Source organism: Scyliorhinus canicula, chromosome 4 (assembly GCF_902713615.1).
Source record: "Scyliorhinus canicula chromosome 4, sScyCan1.1, whole genome shotgun sequence".
Lineage (NCBI taxonomy): Eukaryota > Metazoa > Chordata > Chondrichthyes > Carcharhiniformes > Scyliorhinidae > Scyliorhinus > Scyliorhinus canicula.
This window is the reverse complement of record NC_052149.1, coordinates 29,490,150-29,513,292: the sequence shown is the minus strand read 5'-3', so window position 1 is coordinate 29,513,292 and position 23,143 is coordinate 29,490,150. Positions and strand designations below refer to the sequence as shown.

The 23,143-nt window shown below is 46.0% G+C and overlaps 1 protein-coding gene across 1 annotated transcript in view; it reads right to left on the bottom strand.

Annotated features, from left to right (window-relative positions):
• cfap57 (cilia and flagella associated protein 57) overlaps positions 1 to 23,143 on the bottom strand; it is an 81,480-nt gene that overhangs the window by 14,179 nt on the left and 44,158 nt on the right. Inside the window, exons 8-16 of the mRNA XM_038793953.1 lie at positions 19,253 to 19,366; positions 16,091 to 16,303; positions 11,246 to 11,419; positions 7,379 to 7,540; positions 3,756 to 3,911; positions 2,697 to 2,790; positions 1,305 to 1,495; positions 967 to 1,140; positions 82 to 240 (exon numbers count right to left, since the gene is read on the bottom strand). Coding sequence (XP_038649881.1) covers positions 82 to 240; positions 967 to 1,140; positions 1,305 to 1,495; positions 2,697 to 2,790; positions 3,756 to 3,911; positions 7,379 to 7,540; positions 11,246 to 11,419; positions 16,091 to 16,303; positions 19,253 to 19,366 — 1,437 coding nt within the window. The remainder of the gene's footprint in view (positions 1 to 81; positions 241 to 966; positions 1,141 to 1,304; positions 1,496 to 2,696; positions 2,791 to 3,755; positions 3,912 to 7,378; positions 7,541 to 11,245; positions 11,420 to 16,090; positions 16,304 to 19,252; positions 19,367 to 23,143) is intronic.

Genomic DNA, 23,143 nt, shown 5'->3' with positions numbered 1-23,143 from the left:
TAGTCTCTCTTATGCAATAAGTACACCTCCCACCTAAGCCGTTTCATTTTTTTCTTCGTCATTTCATCTCAGCTTCCTCACCTTGTCCTGAATAGTTTCATCACGTTCTAAGATTTCTTTCTTGAGTCCTTGGATGTCTTTCTCCAGTGACCTGATGACTCCATGTAGCTTCTGGTGTTCACTCTTCAGCTTCTCAATCTCTCCCTGCTTGTCTTCAATTTCTTTCTGCAAACTAGTAAACTGAAAAAGAGAGAAACGAGGGAGGCAGAGATAAGTGAAGATGCTAAAATCACTGGAAGCCAGCTTCGCAGTCAAGGGAAAAACATGGATTGGAAGCTGTGAGAAGGAACGAATGACTACACTAAGTTCTCAAAAGGGGTTTGCCTCTAATCAGAAAAGTCCTCCCATTGTGCCAGATGAGCGGCATGGGAGCACAACAAGTGGCACAGTAGCACAGTGTTTAGCACAGTTGCTTCACAGCTCCAGGGTTCGAGGTTCGATTCCCTGCTTGGGTCACTATCTACACAGTGTCTGCATGTTCTCCCCGTGTCTGCGTGGGTTTTCTCCAGGTGCTCTGGTTTCCTCCCACAGTCCAAAGATGTGCAGGTTAGGTGGATTGGCCATCCTAAATTGACCTTAGGTTAGGTGGGGTTGCTGGGTTACAGGGAAAGGGTGCAGGTGTGGGCTTAAATACGGTGCTCTTTTCAAGAGCGTGTGCAGACTCGATGGGCCGAAAGGCGCCCTTCTGCACTGTAAATTCTATGATAAGGAAAAAAGGATTTACAGGGGGAGGACAGGATTGGGCTCCCATATTCAAATAGCCTTCTGACACTCAGGCCTGGGTTTTCTTCCTCTTATCGCTGAAGGAGGGATGTGGAATTCTACCTATTGGCCCAATCCTGTTGTGACTCCAAAGAAATTTAATGTGAAAGGTTTTAAATCTAGCTTTTTCTGCCATTTTAATACCTTTTTTCTCATGATTCCTGTCTCTCCCTTCAACCGGAGATTTGCTTCTTTCTCATCTCTCAGATTTCGTTCATATTTGATTTTAATGTCCTGAATTTCACGGTCAGCATCCTCTTCTATTTGTTTCCTTGTTTCATCAGCTTCTTTAATCTGTTGTCTGGACTCTTCCTGCAACTAGGTAATTTAAAGGTAAATCATCAATACAACAGTCAGCTGAATAGAACAATGCAAAAGCTCAACACAGCATTAAACAAAGGAGTAAATCACTTTTTCAGAGAGGATGCATAACATTTTCAAAGTCCTGTTAATTCCTGACGCATGGGCTTCTTCTGACTTACCTGTTCAATAAGTGTACGCTTCTCCTGGAGTTTAGTCTCATAATACTCAGTCAGCTCCTCTAATGCCTGGCTTTTACTCTCATCCATCTCAGTCAGCTGCCTCTCATAATCTTCTTGCATTCGTTGAGATTTGAGCTGCAGCTCCTGATATTTCTCATATTCCAACATCAGTTTCTGGTTGTTCATGCTTTCTGAAATTAGAGTACATTTAGAAGTAAACTTAAAAGATATGTTATATATATATTTATACGTCTCATGGAGCACAAAATGAAAGGTTCATTCCAGCCTTCATAGTACTATACCACACATTTTCTGTGCACATTAGCATAAAGGAACAAGACTAAATAAGTGCAAATAAAAGAGGATGATTATCCCCGTTTGTTCATCTGATAGGAGACAGGAATGAATGTCTTTTATATTCAGCACGCCTACATGATCTGTCTGATTATCTTACGAGGAGCAAATAGGGTAGATAGAGAAAATCTATTCTCACTGTTTAGGATGTCTAGGATTAGGGGGCAAGGTTTAAAGGTTAGAGCCAGACCTTTCAGAAGTGAAATTAGGAAACTTTTCTGCACACAAAGGTGGCAGACGTTTGGGACCCTCATCTGCAAATGGTAATTGATACTAGATCAGTTGTAAATTTCAAATCTGAGATCGTAGATTTTTGTTATCCAAAGATATTAAGGGATATGAAGCAAAGGTGGGTACGTGTAGTTAAATTGTAGGTCGGCCACAATTTCTACGAATGATGGAACAGGGGTTAAAAGGCCTAATCTTTTTCCAGTGTTTCTATGAAGGACCTGGCTAATATTTTAATCTATCCTTTCTCTTTGCAGATCCTGGAGGGCCTGGTGCCTACTTTCAGTATTTTGTAAATGTTTTCTTTGTAATTTGGAGCACACATATTCTGACAACCAAAAGTCAAATGACTGCCTGTCAGCACAGGGTGTACACATCTTGAAAACGCTCTTAAGGGCCTGTAAAGCCTCTGGTAGCAAGTAGAAACCCTAAAGGATGAGTGTAAGTCAAAATACTGACTACCTATAGGAGATGTTTGCAGGCTGACCTGTGATAGTAAGGTGACGCCTGTTAAAAACGATCTTGCTGGACCGGCAGGTATGAAAGCCTGTGAACGCCCTCTGCTGGCAAAATGCTGTGATAGATAAAACTGCAGACTTTGTGCATGGAGAATATGAGAAATTAGAATACTGCTACAACATTGCTGTGTTGTATCACTATCGAGGTGGGACTAGTTTATAAGTAATGGTTCAAATAATTAATTTAATAACTCTGAACCAAATTTTTGACACAATCTGGAGCATTTATCAGCCATAGTTCAGTGGTGGAAGTAACGGTTGAATTAAAGGCCACAAGCAGCATGCTCTTTACCTAAGTCCTCAATGTCTTTTGCATGTTTATCCAAAATTATTACTGTATCCTCCTTATGTTTGATCTCAATTTTGTCTTTGTCAGTCTTCAAAACCTACAACAGAACACAATATTTGATTATGTTGAGAGTTGGATAAGCACCAGAAATGCATCTCAGGTTTTACTTAATACAAAGGGGAGGATTGCATTCTTTGTGTTACTGCGTTTGAAAAGTCTGACCAAATGGAAACGTACGACCCTTCACCAACTGAATCAATTTTGTCTCATCAAAGAAGCCTCCAATTTTGCACATGTTAAAATCCCAACTTACTATCCAATGTAAAAGTAAAATCAATTCTTTAAGTCATCTCTAATGGATTCTGTTGGAACATAACTTTTCAACTTACTTTCTGGTGGAGTCAATTTCCCCATATTCATCTTTGTATGAATCCTAAAATGTTCCACGAGTAATCCCCATAAAGTTGACAAGATACAAGTTAAAAGATAAACTTATAGGGCAGCACGGTGGTGCAGTGGCGAAGCCCTGCAGCCTCACAGCGCTGAGGTCCCAGGTTCGATCCCGGCTCTGGGTCACTGTCCGTGTGGAGTTTGCACATTCTCCCCATGTTTGCGTGGGTTTCACCCCCACAACCCAAAGATGTGCATGCTAAGTGGATTGGCCATTCTAAATTGTCGCTGAATTGGAAAAAATGAATTGGGTATTCTAAATTTATATAAAAAAGATAAACTTACAAATTGAATTGTGAGTGTGAAAGATAATTTTTCATCTGTAAATGTTTTCTTTGTAATTTGGAGCACACATATTCTGACAACCAAAAGTCAAATGACTGCCTGTCAGCACAGGGTGTACACATCTTGAAAACGCTCTTAAGGGCCTGTAAAGCCTCTGGTAGCAAGTAGAAACCCTAAAGGATGAGTGTAAGTCAAAATACTGACTACCTATAGGAGATGTTTGCAGGCTGACCTGTGATAGTAAGGTGACGCCTGTTAAAAACGATCTTGCTGGATGTGCCCATATGCCCAGGGAAGTTTTATTTAATGCCTGCTTTTATTACCTACCTGGTTCTTTGTTTTCAGAGATTCCATTTCTTGAATAAATTTCTCAGTCAATTCTTTGATTTTGTCACTGTAATTCATGTCCTTTAGTCTGAGTTGGTATTCATTCTCCATCTTCAGTTCTTCAACACGTGTTTTCAACTCTAGAGTCATTTGATTCTGTCGGAAGAGAGGAAGTTATTTTCTGCCATCAGTTTAGCCTGAATCACAAATTGGAACATTAGAAATAACCTTAATCAGCAATACAAACTGAATTATCAGTGCTACAAATGGGTTTTCAAGAGGACATGAAGCGAAATGAAATTTCTGAAGCTCTTCATGCATATTTGTGGGATGGGGTGTGGGTTAGGATGAGGTTAGCCAATGGAGGGATTTAAATATGAGAATTAGAAATTTAAATCTGAGGTGTTGGGGTATCTTGAACTAATGTGGGTAAGAGAGGACAGAGGTGAAGAGCAATTAATAGTGGAGACGAAGTATGCTTCAGCTATAGAAAGCCCTAGTTAGATCCTATCTAGAGTACTGTATTCGGTTCTAGGCACCACACTTTGGGAAGACTATAATGACCTTAGAGGGATGTAGCATGGATTTACCAGAATGATTCCTGGATTCCAAGGGTTAAAATAGGAGCTGGAATTACACAAACCAGAGCTGTATTCCTTGGGTATAATTTTCTGTTCTGGAGACTCAGTCCAGTGACAGGAGCAGTAGTCGGGCTGACTTTGTGTGGAGTAGCTCAACTCGCAAAATCATGTGCTGCTCAGCTCATTAATTAAGAAACTGCAAGGACAATGTTGAATCTCGTGGTGGGGCTGGAAGTTAGTAGCCTGCCCTGCTGTCACCCCATAGGCTCCAACATCTGGGCACCATATTTAGACATCACCCAATTTTTAACAAATGTATTCATGTGATGTGGGCCTTGCTGACGAGGCCAGAATTTATTGCCCATCTCTAATTGCCATTGCGAAGGTGGCGATGAGCTGCCAGCTTGAACTGCTGTAGTCCATGTGGTGCAGGTACACCCACAGTGCTGTTAGGTTGTGAGTTCAGCATTTTGACCCAGTGACAGTGAAGGAACGATGATATATTTCCAAGTCAGAATGGTGAGTGGCTTGAATGGGAGCTTCCAAGTCGTAGCATTCCCACGTGTCTGCTTGCCCCTTGTCCTTCTAGATGGTCGATACAGATTGGAAGGTGCAGTCTCAGGAGCTTTGGTGGGTAGTTCCTGCAGTGCATCTTGTAGATGGTATACATGGCTGCCACTGTGCGCAGTGGTAGAGGATGTGAATGTTTGTGGATGAGGTGACAATCAAGTGGGCTGCTTTGTCCTGGATGGTGTCAAGCTTCTTGTGTGTTGTTGGAGTTAAACTCACACAGGCAAGTGTAGAGTATTCCATCACACTACTGACTTGTGCCTTGTAGATGGAGAATAGGCTTGGGGTGTCAGAAGGTGATTTACTTGCTGGAGGATTTCTAGCCCCTCACCTGCCCGTGTAGCCACAGGATTTATATATATTCTTTTTCATTCATTTACGGGATGTGGGCGTCGCTGGTTAGACCAGCATTCATTGCCCATTTCTAGTTGCCCTTCAGAAGGTGGTGGTGAGTTGCCTTCTTGAACTGCTGCAGTTCCTGTGGTGTAGGAACACCCACAGTGCTGTTAGGGAGGGAGTTCCAGGGTTGTGACTCAGCGACAATGAAGGAAAGCAAATATATTTCCAAGTCACATGGGACCAGAGGTGAGCTGGCAAGATGGATACAGAACTGGCTCGGTCATAGAAGACAGAGGGTAGTGGTGGAAGGGTGCTTTTCTGAATCAAAGGCTGTGACTAGTGGTGTTCCGCAGGGTGGGGACCTTTGTTCGTAATATATATAAATAATTTGGAAGAAAATGTAGCTGGTCTGATAAGCAAGTTTGCAGATGACACAAAGATTGGTGGAGATGCAGATAGTGAAGAGGATTGTCAAAGGATATAGCAGGATATAGATCGGCTGGAGACTCAGGCGAAGAACTGGCTGACGGAGTTTAATCCAGACAAATGTGAGGTAATGCATTTTAGAAGGTGTAATAGAGGTGGGAATTATACAGGAAATGGCAGAGAGATCTAGGCATACAGGTCCATAGATCACTAAAAGTGGTAATGCAGATGGATAAGGTAGTCAAAAAGGCATACAGCATGCATGCTTTCATTGGTCGGGGCACTGAGTATAAAAATTGGCAAGCTGCAGCTGTACAGAATCTTAGTTAGGCCACATTTGAAATATTGTATTGGCCTCATTGGTGGTGGAGGTGGAAGTAATGCAGGAGAGCAGAAGAGGTTGAGGGGGAAGGTGGATGATTTGGAGAATCGCATCAGGAGTCAAACTTTAAGGATTGTCGGAATGCCTCAAGGCATTGAAGGGGCGGAGGAGGATGCTGTGTATGTGGTGAGGATGCTGGAGAAAATGATGCGGGAAGGGGCCTTCGATTGGCCTCTGAAGGTGGACCAAACGCACAAGACACTAGAGGAGGCCGCAGATGGGTGAACCACCAAGGGCGATGGTGGTGCTGTTGCACTGCTTTCAGGACAAGGAAAAGATCCTTTGATGGGCAAGGTAGACCAAAAAGTGTACTTGGGAAGGGAATGAGCCACGGGCGTACCAGGAACTCGGTGCGTAGCTGGTGAAGAGGAGGACCGGGTTTAATTAGATTAAGGTGAAGTTTGGGGTATTGTACCTGGCCCACCTGTGGGTGACCTTCCAGATGCGGGAGCTTTATTTCGACATGCCAGAAGCGGCGATGGAATTTATGAGGGACACCGCTCGCAATAGAGGCTGGATGTGAGGTTGCTGGCGGATCAGAAGGTGCGTGAGCGGGTGAGGGCTGCCATTTGGGGCTATGTGGAGCTGAACGACACGTGAAAGGTCACATCTGCCACGCTGTGGGAGGCATTCAAGGATGTAGTCAGGGGGAGTGCATGTCAATTCGAGCACAAAGGGAGAAAACAGAGTGGGATGAGAGGGCAAGACTGGTGGAGGAGATTTTAAGGGTTTTAATCATCTGCTGCTTTGATCCATTCACATACCTTCATGGTTCAGTGGCCTAAGTGGTGAAACCCCAATGTTTGTATACATTGACCTCCTCAAAGAGAGGTAAGTTCAGTGAAATCACTCTTTTGATTTATTGGAATGCACTTAGTGCTTGGAATGCGGCTACCTCTCTTTGATGTGGTCAATGTTTACAAATATTGAGGTTTCACCACTTAGGCCACTGAGCCAAGAAAGGATATAAATATATCAAACTACAGATGGTTTATAGAAGCTGTAAATGAAATTAAATAGAGCTTAGCATGGGACAGGATCCGAGCTTGTCCACCTGGGCATCAGGTCTCCCTTCACCAATATTTTGAATAAAACTCATTTTTTTCAAGTAAAATGATGGCGATTAATGCTATATATTCTGAACTGAAAGCCTTTTTACTGCGGTAAAACTTCATCAACTGTTTGAAAAACTTTGCTTCAAGGTACTGGACTGTTTCAGTTTGTGTGGAAAAGGGATCTAGCGATTAAATTCCTCTTAGGAAATTGTGTATTCCCTGGTATGGAATGTACAGTGCATTTCAATGTTTATGAGCAATATACTTTACCTTTTCTTGCAAATCCGATTTTGTGATCAGGATTTCCTCTGCGTGACCAACCTCTTTGTCTCGTTTCAGCACCCGGCCCTCTTTATCAATTATCTTCCAGAACACAAGGCATGCATCCTCTGAAACCGTCAGCAAATACAGGTCATCAAAAGTAATGACCATCTATGCAGAATTTAAAAAAAAACTGTCCATTATTTGATAAAGGCAGCATTGCAAGGATTTTGAAAATTGTGCACTAAGCGCTTTCTCGCATCTTGCTGGGAGAACAGGCTAACATCTAAAACAACCTGAACACTGGATTCCATTGTGTATTGTCCAGCATGTGGTTAGTGATCTGGTATCACCTGGCAGCGCCGGCCCTAGGGTTGCTGGCGCCCCGGGCAAGCTGAACTTCAGCGCCCTTCGGGGGGGGGGGGGGGGGGGGCGGGGGGGGGCGAGGCGGGGGCGGACAAAGGGGCGGCCGGAGGGGGGGGCGGCCAGAGGGGGGGCGGCGGCCGGAGGGGGGGGGGGGGGCGGCCGGAGGTGGAGGGGGGGTCGGAGGTGGGGGGGCGGGGCCGAGGCGGGGGGCGGGGCCGAGGCGGGGGGGCGGGGCCGAGGCGGGGGGGGGGGGACGGAGGGGGGGGACGGCCGGAGGTGGAGGGGGGTCGGAGGTGGGGGGGGCGGGGCCGATGCGGGGGGGCCGAGGCGGGGGGGGGTGGGGCCGAGGCAGGGGGGGGGGCGGGGCCGAGGCGGGGGCGGGGCCGAGGGGGGGCGGACGGAGGGGCGGCCGGGGGGGGGTGGCTGAGGGGGGGGGCGGCCACCGCGCATGCGCTGGTTGGCACCGGCCCAACTGCGCATGCGCGGGACCCCGAGTCTCTGGCGCCCCCTAACACATGGCGCCCCGGGCGACTGCCCGAGTTGCCGGTACCTTGGGCCGGCCCTGTCACCTGGGTATCATGTGAGAGTACCTTTAAGAAATAGTTGTTTATAAATGTGTGTAGAGGACCCGGTTTCGAATCCCGGCCCTGGGTCACTGTCCGTGTGGATTTTGCATATTCTCCCCGTGACTACGTGCGTCTCACCCCCACAACCCAAACGATGTGCAGGATAGGTGGATTGGCCACATTAAATTGCCCCTTAATTGGAAAAAATAATTGGGTACTCTCAATTTATAAAAAAATAAAAAAATAAATGGGTATTAAACATCTGTAGTAAGAGTACCTTTAAGAAATGAGCATTTATTACTGCAGTGATGTCAGAGAGTGGGTGGAGTTGGGCTGTCTGTCAGCTTTTTATTTTCATTTTAGACTGTTTGGTGCAGGGTGTGTTTTAGTTTTATTTTCAGTGTTGGAGCTGAAGCCAGAAAAGCAGGTGTACTGCTGTTCTCTCTTTCGGAGAATCCCGCCAAATATGTTTTGACCAGATAACATTAGGGGCTGCATTCTCCCCTAACCTGCGGGGCGGGGGGTCCCGGCGGGATGGAGAGACGTGAATCCTCCGCACCTTTAGGGGCTAGGCCCGCGCCGGAGTGGTTGGCGCGCCGCTGGCCAGCGGGAAAGGCCTTTGGCGCCACACCAGTCGGGGTTGAAGGGACTCCGTCGGCTGGCGGAAGTCCGCGCATGCTCAGGAGCATCAGCGCAGGGGTGGGGGGTCATCTCTGCGTCGTCCATAGTGGAGGCTGATGCCCGACGTGGAAGGAAAAGAGTGCCCCCATGGTACAGGCCCGCCTGCGGATCGGTGGGCCCCGATCGTGGGCCAGGCCACCGTGGGGGCACCTCCTGGGGCCAGATTGCTCCACTGCCCCCCAGGTCCCCGGAGCCCGCCCGCGGCACCAGTCCCACCGATAAGGGAGGTGGTTTGATTCACGCCGGCGGGACTGGCATAACAGCAACGGGACTTCAGCCCATTGCGGGCCAGAGAATCGCTGGGGGGGGGCCAGCCGACCTGCACGGCACGATTCCCTCCCCCGCCGAATATCCGGTGCCGGATTATTCAGCGGCCGACGGGGGCGGGATTCACGCCGGTCCCCGGCGATTCTCCGACCCGGCGGGGGTCGGAGAATCCAGCCCTCGAACTGAATTAATTACCGCAGCATCTTCCAATGTAAATTGCAGGACAGAGTGGCATAGTGGTCATGTCACTAGACTATTAATCTAATGCTCTGGGGATATGGGTTCAAATCCCATCATGGCAGTTGGTGGAATTTAAACTCAATTCATAAAACTGGAATTGAGACCTAGCCTCAATGATGGTGGTGATAAAATTATCATCAATCATTGTTAAAAGCCCATCTGATTCACTAATGCCCTTTCGGGCAGGAAATCTGCCATCCTAATCTGGTCTGGTCTACTTGTAACTCTAGACCCGTAGCAATGTGGCTCTCTCTTAACTGCCCAATGAAATGGCCTAGCAAGCCACCCAGTTCAAAGACAATCTGAGATGACTTGCTAGTGATACCCACATACCATGAAAGGAAAAAATAATGTAGCCACACGTGGAATCCCTGAAAGAATACTAGTTTGGTACCAATTAGTGATGATGTTTTAGGTATTTGTGTTGCAACAATGTTTCCCTTCAGAATTATGATTCCCATCTAAAGGTCTATCTGAAAATCATATTAGGTGAACGAATGGATGTCAAAGGCCTCTCCCAGATTTCCTTCTGCCAGCTGCCATTTTGAGAAATTTGAATTCTAAAATTGAGTGGCCATTTTAAATTTTAAAACGTGTAACCTGTTTGGATATATTCTTATCCCTTCAAACTTCCAGGAAATATCATTCATTTCACAGTTATAACAGTTACAGAAAAGTGTGAGCAGATTTAAAATTCCATTATTCATATTCATACGTTTCTGCTTATATTGTCAATTTTCATTCACAACTTGTACCGGGTTACAAATTAAGCTATTAGCTATTGTTTTAACGCTCATAGAAGTATATTTGTTTTTTTGGACAGCAGTTAAACCCATTCCAATAAACCAACTCTTTTTTTCAGTTCAACTAACATTAAGGGCACGATCTAATGGAAAGATTTTGAAGTGTCATTTCAGGTGGGCTTTGCTGGGAGTTTCTCCCTGGTTCTCTATGCTACCTAACAGCTCATAGTCATTTTTTTGGGTCCTGGAGAATTTCTCTCCAGGCTAGCCCATACTTAGAATTTTATTTCATCACTGGAGACCTGGACTCGCTGGCCAGAACGGCTCCTCAGAGATTGGACCACCATTTTGAAAGGGTCCCCAATCTCTAGGTGAGCTTGAGGGATCCCCCACACCCTCAACCCATGGGCAATGTCACCCCCACATACATGGGCATTACCCCACACCCTCCCAAGTGAGGACACCCCGCTATGGAGTCACCAAGGCCCTTTTCAGGCCTTCAATGCCCCCTTTAGTGCAGCCCCCTCCAGGACCCCCACATTTCAACACCCTCTCCCAACATTCCAGAGGCCCCTTCATAACTGCCTTTCACCACGCCATCCTTCCTTTCATGGGAGTGGCCCCCCTCAGGCCCTGACCCTTGCCACTGCCTCACTGTCCACGTGGAGTTTGCACATTCTTCCCGTGTTTGCGTGGATTTCGCCCCCACAACCTAACGATGTGCAGGTTAGGTGTATTGGCCATGCTAAATTGCCCCTTAATTGGAAAAAATGAATTGGGTACTCTAAATTTATTTTTAAAAAGGAAAAACACAAAAAAATGGGTTCTCCAACCCACTTAACCATGCGAGAGGGCAGAACCCAGATCGCGATGCCTCGCAAGATGTGGTGAAGTCCGGACGAGCCCTCTCTTGGCACCCGCATTTGGGAGGAACGTGGCCGGTAGATCGTGCCCATGGTCTCTAAATTTCAAAAGGAACGTCAAGACAGATATAGAACATTCTGAAATACTACCTTAGTGATTGGCCCAGCATGTGCCTGATGCTCATTCCATTCTGGTTTTACCGGTAGTGGGATTTTCATACATCGTACTGACCCATTGGCAGTGCCTATGAACAACATTCGTCCAGAATGTGACATAACGACACAGGTATATGCAACATCGTTCGATGAAACTTCCCGAATAATCTGAATAGGCAGGAGCAAAAAGACAGGGGAAATCATTCAGGGGTTTCAATCATGGAAGCAAATAATCTGCAAAATATGAGGTTTCAACCTGAAAACAGAAAGTTACCAAGCTGTGAAGCGTAGAATAATATATTATTATCATTAAGGGCTGTATATTTCACAAGGAGAGTCACATCATTAAGTTTATTTCACCAAAATCAAACACCTTGGAATTCACTAGGGCTTTACATAGATGAGCAAATGTTATCATCTTTCAGCCATATAAAGTAAATACATTGCTATTAATAGCCTTCCTTTCTTTGAATCATGGGAATGGTCTAACCGAATTGCAACAGAGTCCCGTGTCGAGCGTGTTCAGCCAGGTGTTTCACGGCTATCGACCGGGACTCTGTTGCAATCCCATTTCTCAGTGGGGAATGCCCTATCGGGGCTGCACTTAGTCCCGTTTCCTGCACTGAGGAGCTCCACTTAACTCCCCAATGAAGGAGGGGATTGGGGTGCCATTTAAAATGGCGTCCCAGTCTCTCGCCCCCCCTCCAAACCTCCAACTCACCTACAAGGGGGTCGTCAAGCCCCCTGCACCCCACCTCACCTGAGCAGGGCACTCCTGGCCTGATCCCCGGCACAGATGCAATGCCAGCCTGGCACTGCCAACCTGGCACTGCCACATGGGCACCTTGACAATGTCAGACTGGCAGTTGGGTGGCAGTGCCAGGGTGCCAGGCTGGCAGTGCCTTGGAGCCCAGGTGTCCCAGAAATGCCAGGGTGCTATCCTGCCTGGAGACCAATCACCCGGAAGCCTCAAATCCCTTGGCTACTCTCCCAACTGTCGTTCCATCTGGACCCTCTTTGTGGGGACCAGTACTGAATGACGCTTGCCTAAGGTCTCCAAGGCGAAAGGGTTAGATCCCAAAACCTCGGGTACATCAGGTGAGCTGCATATTCGAGTGAGACTAGCTACAATGGGTGGGATCTAGATCATGATGTCTCTCGAGATCCCTTTACATCCCGCAAGTTGTGGCAAGCTGGGAAGAGGCCTCTCCCAGCATCTGGCCAGTAGATTGCATCCCTAATATTTGAAAACAAAATACATTTTTCTTGGAATTAAATCTGAACTTTGTTTCCTGAATTTTTGTTGCTGAGAACAGCCTTACAGAGTCTTCAATAATGGAGCATAAAAAACTGCTCACTCATCACTTTCTACTTTAAAAAATGTATTTATGGGATGTGAGCTTCGCGGTTAGGCCAGCATTTATTGCTCATCCCGAGTTGTCCGTCAGAAGGTGGTGGTTACTTGCCTACTTGAACCACTGCAGTCCTTGAGGTGCAGGTACACCCACTATGCTGTTAGGGAGTGAGTTCCAGGATGTTGGACGCTGGAGGGATACAAGATAGCCAGGAGGGAACTGAAGAAAGGTATTAGGAGAGATAAGAGAGGGCATGAAAAATCTTTGGCAGGTAGGATCAAGGAAAACCCCAAGGCCTTTTACACATATGTGAGAAATATGAGAATGACTAGAGAGAGAGTAGGTCCGATCAAGGGCAGTAGCGGGAGATTGTGTATTGAGTCTGAAGAGATAGGAGAGGTCTTGAACGAGTACTTTTCTTCAGTATTTACAAACGAGAGGGGCCATATTGTTGGAGAGGACAGTGTGAAACAGACTGGTAAGCTCGAGGAAATACTTGTTAGGAAGGAAGATGTGTTGGGCGTTTTGAAAAACTTGAGAATAGACAAGTCCCTCGGGCCTGACGGGATATATTCAAGGATTCTATGTGAAGCAAGAAATGAAATTGCAGAGCCGTTGGCAATGATCTTTTCGTCCTCACTGTCAACAGGGGTGGTATCAGGGGATTGGAGAGTGGCGAATGTCATGCCCCTGTTCAATAAAGAGAATAGGGATAACCCTGGGAATTACAGGCCAGTTAGTCTTACTTCGGTGGTAGGCAAAGTAATGGAAAGGGTACTGAGAGATAGGATTTCTGAGCATCTGGAAAGACACTGCTTGATTAGGGATAGTCAGCACGGATTTGTGAGGGGTAGATCTTGCCTTACAAGCCTTATTGACTTCTTTGAGGAGGTAACCAAGCATGTGGATGAAGGTAAAGCAGTGGATGTAGTGTACATGGATTTTAGTAAGGCATTTGATAAGGTTCCCCATGGTAGGCTTATGCAGAAAGTAAAGAGGCATGAGATAGTGGGAAATTTGGCCAGTTGGATAATGAACTGGCTAACCAATAGAAATCAGAGAGTGGTGGTGGATGGCAAATATTCAGCCTGGAGCCCATTTACCAGTGGTGTACCGCAGGGATCAGTTCTGGGTTCTCTGCTGTTTGTGATTTTCATTAATGACTTGGATGAGGGAGTTGAAAGGTGGGTCAGTAAATTTGCAGATGATACGAAGATTGGTGGAGTTGTAGATAGTGAGGAGGGCTGTTGTCAGCTGCAAAGAGACATAGATAGGATGCAGAGCTGGGCTGAGAAGTGGCAGATGGAGTTTAACCCTGACAAGTGTGAGGTTGTCCATTTTGGAAGGACAAATATGAATGCGGAATACAGGGTTAACGGTAGGGTTCTTGGCAATGTAGAGGAGCAGAGAGATCTTTCGGGTCTATGTTCATAGATCTTTGAAAGTTGCCACTCAAGTGGATAGAGCTGTGAAAAAGGCCTATGGTGTGCTAGCGTTGATTAACAGAGGGATTGAGTTTAAGAGCCGTGAGGTGATGATGCAGCTGTACAAAACCTTGGTAAGGCCACATTTGGAGTAGTGTGTGCAGTTCTGGTCACCTCATTTTAGGAAGGATGTGGAAGCTTTGGAAAAGGTGCAAAGGAGATTTACCAGAATGTTGCCTGGAATGGAGAGTAGGTCTTACGAGGAAAGGTTGAGGGTGCTAGGCCTTTTCTCATTAGAACGGAGAAGGATGAGGGGCGACTTGATTTATAAGATGATCAGGGGAATAGATAGAGTAGACAGTCAGAGACTTTTTCCCTGGGTGGAACAAACCATTACAAGGGGACATAAATTTAAGGTGAATGGTGGAAGATATAGGGGGGATGTCAGAGGTAGGTTCTTTACCCAGAGAGTAGTGGGGGCATGGAATGCACTGCCTGTGGAAGTAGTTGAGTCGGAAACATTAGGGACCTTCAAGCGGCTATTGGATAGGTACATGGATTATGGTAGAATAATGGAGTGTAGATTAATTTGTTCTTAAGGGCAGCACAGTAGCATTGTGGATAGCACAATTGCTTCACAGCTCCAGGGTCCCAGATTCGATTCCGGCTTGGGTCACTGTCTGTGCGGAGTCTGCACATCCTCCCCGTGTGAGCGTGGGTTTCCTCCGGGTGCTCCGGTTTCCTCCCACAGTCCAAAGATGTGCAGGTTGGGTGGATTGGCCATGATAAATTGCCCTTAGATTATCATAGAATTTTGGACACTATGGCTAAACTGGGACAAAAGTTCGGCACAACATCGTGGGCCGAAGGGCCTGTTCTGTGCTGTATTTCTCTATGTTCTATGTTGCTGCAGTGACAATAATGAATGTCAGTGTTATAGTTCCTTAACATTTTTAAACGTGTTCAATATCATGTACTGCTTTGCCTTGGAATAACAGCCTAATAATTTTGACTCTTTGTTATCATGTGAGACCTTCCTTCATATTTACATGTTGATGTAGCTAGTTTACTGTATCATACCATGAATAACATCTCACAGCACATTTTGTAAATGCTAGCTGCTCAATCCACATGCTCTCTCCCGAGAGAGAAAAAAATGACAAAATGCCTCCATTTTCCCATTCTGCCTACACATCTGCTTGGCTCCTTCTACCTCCCTTTCTTTCGGTTTTGTTTTTCAATTCCATGCTTCATTTGTATTTTGTTTGTCACCTCGATTTCTTCCAAGGCCTTTCACTCTCCCTCCAATTATAATATTTTATACTAGAAAATTTAAACAATTTCAGGTGATCATGTCCTATGATAAAGTGCTCAGATAAATAAAAAGAAAACCGAATGGAAAAACTTGAAATGTAATAATACCGTGGTGCTTTAATTAGCGATACATATATCATTCCATGGTTGATCATTGGCCCACAGAATTTGAGATAAACATAAGTATTCTCAAAAATACTCACCGTATGTTTTTACTGGTGTATTTAGATCTGAATACTGTGGCAATATTATGCAGATACAATTTATTTTACGTTGTTCAAAAGTACAATGCATGACAATCAAAGAGAATCAATCAATCAAAAATGGAATGACAGCTTCTCTTCTCTAAGACAGTTTCTCTTAGAATGACCCTTGACAAAGGGTCATCAGGACTCGAAACGTTAGCTCTTTTCTCTCCCTACAGATGCTGCCAGACCTGCTGAGATTTTCCAGCATTTTCTTTTTGGTTTCAGGTTCCAGCATCCGTGGTAATTTGCTTTTATACATTATTTTGTATAATGCATGACAATCATTGGTTTACTCACCACCTCTTTTATTTTTTACCCAGAGAAAACTGTGCACTGAGAATTTTGTGATCACAGGGTTAGTCTGCCTTCTTTTCTTTAGCCCAGCTAGAACTTTCAACCAAATAGGATTTTTATCTATTTAATCTCAGAACTTGGGATGCAAATCATGTCCACCTTACCATGGGATACAACAGCACCTCCCCTTCACATTCTACACACCTGGGAATCCGTAATTTCTTTCAATGTTCGATCAGACCCCACTGCAAAGATGGTTTTACTGTCCGGTGTGATACAAAGACCGGTGTAACTGCAGGACTTCAGTACACACTCAGATTCTCGCTTTCCAGTCAGTGTATTCCATTCATACACTGCACCATCCATACCACAGGAAATCAATTTACTGTCATCAGGATTCCAGATGATAGCGCGAATCTGTATGAGGAAGAAATGGAATTACATCAGCGCATAATTTTTCAAGTGCTCACTCTACCATGTATTTCACAATGTTCCACTACATTTGTTTGTACAAAAAACACACAGTTTATTTTTACTCATTCCTGGGCTGACTCTGTCATGGTTCTCTGTCTTGGTATTGACATGCTGCAATTTTTAAAATGGAGTTGGCAAGCGAGAAGTGTCAAGGCTTCTCCAAATAGCGAGTCTGTCGTTTGGCATGTTAACGAGTTAAGCATCAGCTCATCTAGGGCAAGGGAAACAGAGGGTTTGTAGCCCATAGGTGAGGGAGTGATGAAATAGAGGGGGGGAGTCAGTCATGGACATGGGTGTGAGAACACTGTCAAATAAATATGGTGAAGGGGGAGAGCATCTGCAAGGCCGGAGGACATGAAGGAAGTTGCGGGGGGGGGGGGGGATGATGTGCCTCGGGGCTGGGTGCAGAAGGGAACCCTGAGGCCTCATTCCACCGGCAGCATCTTTGCATCCAGGAGGCATTCATTTTTAGAATTCTGGGGGTCTGTAGAAACACCTTGACCCCTGGGTCACTGGGTAGTGGCATCGAAGAGGGCTTCTCCCTTTCTGACACAATTTTCAGTGCCAGGCACCTTTATTACGGTGACAGGCATCTGCGACGGAGCAGGTATTGAGCTACTGCCTCGCTCTGGCCCATAGCCCCGAGAGAAGCCTGTTCTGGGGGTGGGATGGAAGCAGATTCAGGGCTAGTTGGCGGGTCCGTGCCACTTGCCGCACTTATTGTGGATCCAGATGGCGACTGCCTTGGAGGATGATGGCTACTTAGTGGTGGGCAATTGGGACCGAATTAGAGTCCATCTGCAGCGAGGGAGTGGACCCGTTTGTGCCGTCCACCTAGTCGCCCCTCAATCCCTCCCTGGAGAACTCCGGGACTTTCTTTGAACAACCACTGTCGCTGCTGGTCAGAACCAGGGTTGTTGGTCGAGTCGGCCCACCATTCTGCCAAAGGGTGCTGGAAATGACAGTGGCTGAATGGCTTCCTCGCTGGGCTCTAAAGGAGTGGAGGGGCACAAGCACCTTTCCGAGCACTAAGTCGTGATGGTGATGGTAGCACTTTGTTTCTGACATGAAGGTGGCCGTAGCCAGCCTCCTAATCACCGGCAGCAGAAAAGTACAATGCAGGTTCCAGAACTTCTCAGTCCTCCATGACAGGAAGTCCTCCATGACAGAAAGTATGCAGTGTGATTCCTGTACAAAACTCACATAATTCTGGGAGACAAAGCCACATAGCTCCTGGAGTGGCAAAGGTGGTTGGGGGGGGGGGGGATTCTACATTAGTCAGCTGCCCTCCCATTCTGGTGGGTTGGCTAACTTGTTGGCTCCATAATTTCAGCTGCAGATATTGGGGGACAAGGAGCTTGTGTCAGGTTGATTGCTACACCTAACGGTCTACAGAGGGGACATGGTGCTTCACTTTGTGAATGTCTACACTCCCCCACCTAGCCAGCAACAAAAGACTTTCTTTGAGCAAGCGTCCAGTCTTCTCGGCAGCATCAACATGAGCGAGTGCATTGTCCTGGGGGCGGGGTGGTGTCTTTGCGGAATCTGCAGGTTCTATCCCTGTCTGCGTGGGTTTCCTCCCAAAAGACATGCTTATTAGGTGAATTGGATATTCTGAATTCTCACTCAGTATACCTGAACAGGCGCCGGAGAGCAGCGAGGGGATTTTCACTGTAACTTCATTGCAGTGTTAATGTAAGCCTACTTGTGACACTCATAAAGATTATTATTATGTTGCATGCAACTTCTTTATTGAAAAGTACACAGGAAATGTACAGCTATGTATCATCTCAATTTTCTAATTATACAACAGTACTTATACTTTATTAAATACATCTCTGGGTATTTATTGTTGCTGCTTCATACCTCATCACAGCACCCCAGAATGGTTACAGCACAGAAGGAGGCTATTTTTCCCATCATGTCAGTGCTGGATCTCTGAAGGAACAATTCACCTTCTCCCTGTAGCCCTGCGCATTCCTCCTTTTGAGATATTAAACCAATTCCCTCTTGAATCTTCAACTGAATTTGCCTCCACCACACTCTCAGGCGGTGCATTTCAGATCCTCACCACACGCTTGCCCTAACATTTTTTTCTCACGTCACCATTGCTTCTTTTGCCAATCACCTTAAATCTGTGCCCTTTGCATTTCTTTTCTGGCTTCTAATTATTGTCCTTAATTTATATCTTTGTGCTTTACTACCTTCAAAGTTACTTATTTTACATTTAAGGTTGTTTTTCTATCCATGTTACATACAAAGAACAAACAAAGAACAACACAGCACAGGAACGGGCCCTTCGGCCCTCCAAGCCTGCACCAATCATGTGTCCCATCTAGACAAACCGGTTTTATACCCACGTTTATGAATGTGGAATTACCTTTCACCAATAGTTAATTGATACACATTAACCAAGGCCAGAGATGTGGAATTAGTCTTGGTCATATCTCAATTAATCGGTATTACAATGGGCGTACCCTTATTAATACTGGATAGTCTTTAAGTTCACATAATGACATTATTGATGTTCAGGAATATAGGCTGTGAATTTGCCAGAGGGCAGTGCCTGAGGAGCCATGGGCGGGGGGAGGTGAAATGCCTGTGTCTGTGGGAAAGGGTTCCCTGTGTCCTTGGGCAGCGGGCTTCCACATATGCGAGAGTTCCCATGTGCTTAAGGGGGGTCACCGTATCTGAGGGGGGGGGTCTGGAAGGCCAATGTGGCCAGCGGGCTGCACACCATTTTTCTCACCTGATGCAGAAAAAGAAAAGATTCCGCAATTGTATTGCCTAGATTGCCTAAATCATTGAACATCACTGTGGAAGAAGATTGATAAGGCTCAAGAACGTCATAAACAAAATTTCTGCAATATTATAAATTATCCTGAATCTCACCTTCCCATTGTGACCTTTAAGATTAACCAGGTTTTCAAATGTGGTTGTGGAATGAATATGAATGACGTTTCCATTCACAACTGCAAATCGGTGTCCACCATTGCTGAAGGAACACTGAAAGAAGAGAGGGTAATGTTAAAAGGCATGCAATCACAGGAGCTGGAGAATCTGGGCAAAATTCAGTGCCCTCCACTGTAATGAGTTTGGTGGTGAGGGGCATTTAATCAGTCGAGAGAGTGATGGCTGAGGATTCTGCTGCCTTCCCATGTCTGCCATAATTAAGTCCATGACAGGAATACCCATGGCTGGCCTTCGCGGCCCAATGCCATTGAGTCTCTTAAGCGGGCAATTATTGGGGGGCTTGAAGGGGGTAGGGGTCTCATTCAAAGGCAATCTGTATCCAATCAAGGGACCTTCCATCAGAAAGGTGGGCAAGTCCGCTGAGAAGCAGCTCTCGACACTTCTGTCAACCTCCAGTTCCCATGACCATCACCCAGTGACCCTTTCCACCATCACACAGCAATCCTTGGTTCATTAGCGATCCTGATGGGTGTAGAACCAGCAACAGCCATCACCTCCCAGAGGCACTGCTGAACAACAAAGAGCTGTCGACCTCTGATCGGTTAACAAATCTCGGCAGCCAAGATTTTTGCACCCCCCCCCCCCCCCCCCCCCCCCCCCCCCCCCGCGTCTCCCCAATCCTGTGGAAGCTGTGGAAGGCCTGCCGCTGGGTGTGCCTTCTCATAAAGAGGTGACACCTGCCACCTACTGGCTGGCACTCCAGCAGGCAGGAGATTTCACCCATCAGCTCCATTAAATATTACCCTCTGGGCCCATACGGATGACAATATAGCCAATGTACAGTGAGTTATCAGATGCTGTTGGACCATTCGCATAAGTGCAGTGAAGACAAAAACTGGAAATTGAATCAGAATTTGTTGACTTCAAATAGATGCACTTAAACCCGATGTGAAAGAACAAACAATGGAAAAAAGAATCCTTAGAAAAGTAGTCAGGATGAAAGTTGTAATACATTAAAAGACAAAGGGCGGGATTCTCCCCTACCCGGCGGAGTGGGGGGTCCTGGCGCCAAGGAGTGGCGTGAACCACTCCGGCATCGGGCCGCCCCAAAGGTGCGGAATCCTCCGCACCTTCAGGTGCTAGGCCCGCCCCGAGTGGTTTGCGCCCTGTCGGCCGGCGGGGAAGGGGCTCGGTGCCACGCCATCCGGCGCTGAAGGGCCTCTGCCGGCCGGCGCGAGTTGGCGCATGAGCAGGAGCACCACGTGTGCTGGCTTCATCCCCGCGCATGCGCAGAGGGCTTCGTTTCTGCACCGGCAATGGCAGACCGCTACAGCCACCGGTGCAGAAGAATAGAGTGCCCCCACGGCACAGGCCCGCCCACGGATCGTGGGCCCCGTGGGGGCACCTCCTGGGGCCAGAACCCCCGCACCCCCCCCCCCCCCCCCCCCAAGAACCCCGGATGCCACCCACGCCACCAGGTACTGCTGGTATGGATCTACTCCAATTTACACCGGCGGGACTGGCCGAAAACAGGCGGCCACTCGGTCCATTACGGGCCAGAGATTCGCTGGGGGGGCCACTGCCAGCAGCCGCCAACCGGCGCGGCGCGATTCCCGACCCGCCAAATCTCCGTGCCGGAGAATTCGGTAGCCAGTGGGGGCAGGATTCGCGCCCAGCGATTCGCCAACCTGACAGGGAGTCGGAGAATCCCGCCCCATATGTTTTTAAGAAATAATATGAACATGTCAACAATACGAGACAGCGTCTGCTCCACACAACCTGCCCCACATTGTGAACAAAAAACTATGTTATCTCCCGAGAGAGGCAAAAAGGCAGAATAAAACCCTGGCCAATTTAGGGAGAGAAATCTGGAAAAGCCCTCTCTGACCCATCACGAGGTCAAAACTAGTCTGGAGGACCACTCCGATTGTCATAACCTACATTTTGTAAGAAATTAGCTCATTGAAAGTTAAAGGCTAACTTGATAAGCGGCAGTGAAGTTTGTATGATTTTTCAAAAAATCCTAAACATACTTATCTCGCTATCGATATACATCAATATAGTGCTTTCAAACAAGACACATTGTGAGTGTCAGACTGACTTCTTCTGGAACTTACCTCATCACAAGTGTTTGATAAAACCCCAATTGTATTCGAGATGCTAAAGATTCATAGTATTATTCAAAAACGTTCAGGGAGTCCTAGCCAGTATTCCCATTATCAATACCATTAATAAACAAATTATCTGTTTTTTCTGTTTATGGGAGCTTACTGTAAGCAAATGAGCTATGTTCAATTATGTAATAGTGACTACGCTTCAAGTACTTGATTGGCTAAAAGGTTTTGAGACATCCTAAGCATGTGAAAAGTGTTATATAAACATAAACTTTTAAACATTTATTTTAACGAAGCTTAAAAAGGTCAAATATAAACACAACTTTAAAAATAATTTTTAATTAACTGTGTTATAATTATGACTGATTATCTTCATGGTCTCCGCATAATTGGAAAGGCTCTCTGAAATTGCTTATTTCTTCACTAGGGGCTGGATTCTCTCGCCCTGTCCGCCACAAGAACGTCACGGATGAGCCGCGTACAATGTAGAATTCCATTGACCTTCGGGCGGGATTCTCCGGTCGCTGGGCAGACACGGCCGGAGAATCCTGCCCTCGAAAGTTTAATTTGTCAATTTACAGAAACATTGTGGTTTACCCACATAAATCTTCAAAACAATGCAATGCCATAACTAACTGGCCAAATGATTAACTGCTGTCAGTTTCTGTGATTTCAATATTTATCTCACCTTCTCCATGCAAACTGATTAGACCACACACAGCCCAATAAGTCACATTGTGTGGTTACAATATTTGCATCCAACAATTAACAACATGCAAGACACATTATAATGAAACTCTCACATCTTAATTTGAATCAAATGCATTTATATTATTCCATATAGTCAGTGTTTTTTAAGAATAGAAGAAATAGCCTTGCTTCTTAAGAAAATAAATGCACTAAGAAGCAACATTATTTCTCCAATTTCTGCATTATCTTTTACAATTTAAATGCAAAAAACACCCAAACTGGCAACCTTTTTTAACTTGAGTCTAGATTTAAAAAACAATGAACCATTGAACAGACACACCAGCATGTGGGTGTAAGTTTGGGGAGAAAATTTCATTCAAAAAGGAAAAATTGCAATAAATTACTGGGAAAGATAACAAAGTAACAGATCCAAGCTCTGTTTTTAATGAAACTATATACTAGAAATTGATCAATAAGAACTGTAATGGCTCGAGAAACACTCTGGAGGCTTCCTGTAGTAACAAAGGGGTTTATTAACAAAAAACAAAGACTGGTGTATATATATATATACAGGTATAGAACACAATAGGATGGGTCTGAACTCTTCGATTCCACAGTCCACGCTGCCCGGGCTCCTGCTATTTGGTGGGGTTTGTGCGCTGCCGCATGATTGGTCCTGGTCAAATGGGCTGCCAGAGCCACCCCCTTAAAGGGGCCGCACTAACACAAGAACACAGAGCAATACTTATAAGCTTGAGTGTTATAAATTAAGTGGGTCTAAATTGTAAATATCTACCATAGCCAACCTACTGAAACATGGTGATCCACATTTCAACTGACATCATTTTATGTTGATATTTCTTGATGAGGGAAAAAATTATCAGATCCAGCAGATCCACGGCCGTTTGGAGGAGTCAAAGAGGCTACCTGCACAGGAATGGCACCAGCAATGAGTGGCACCGAAGCTAACACTGCTCGGGTGGCGACGGGAGTGGAAAGCACGATGTCGGCACCAGGAGTGAAGCTATCCAAGGCGTCGCGCAGTCATTGACACCCATGGCTGAGG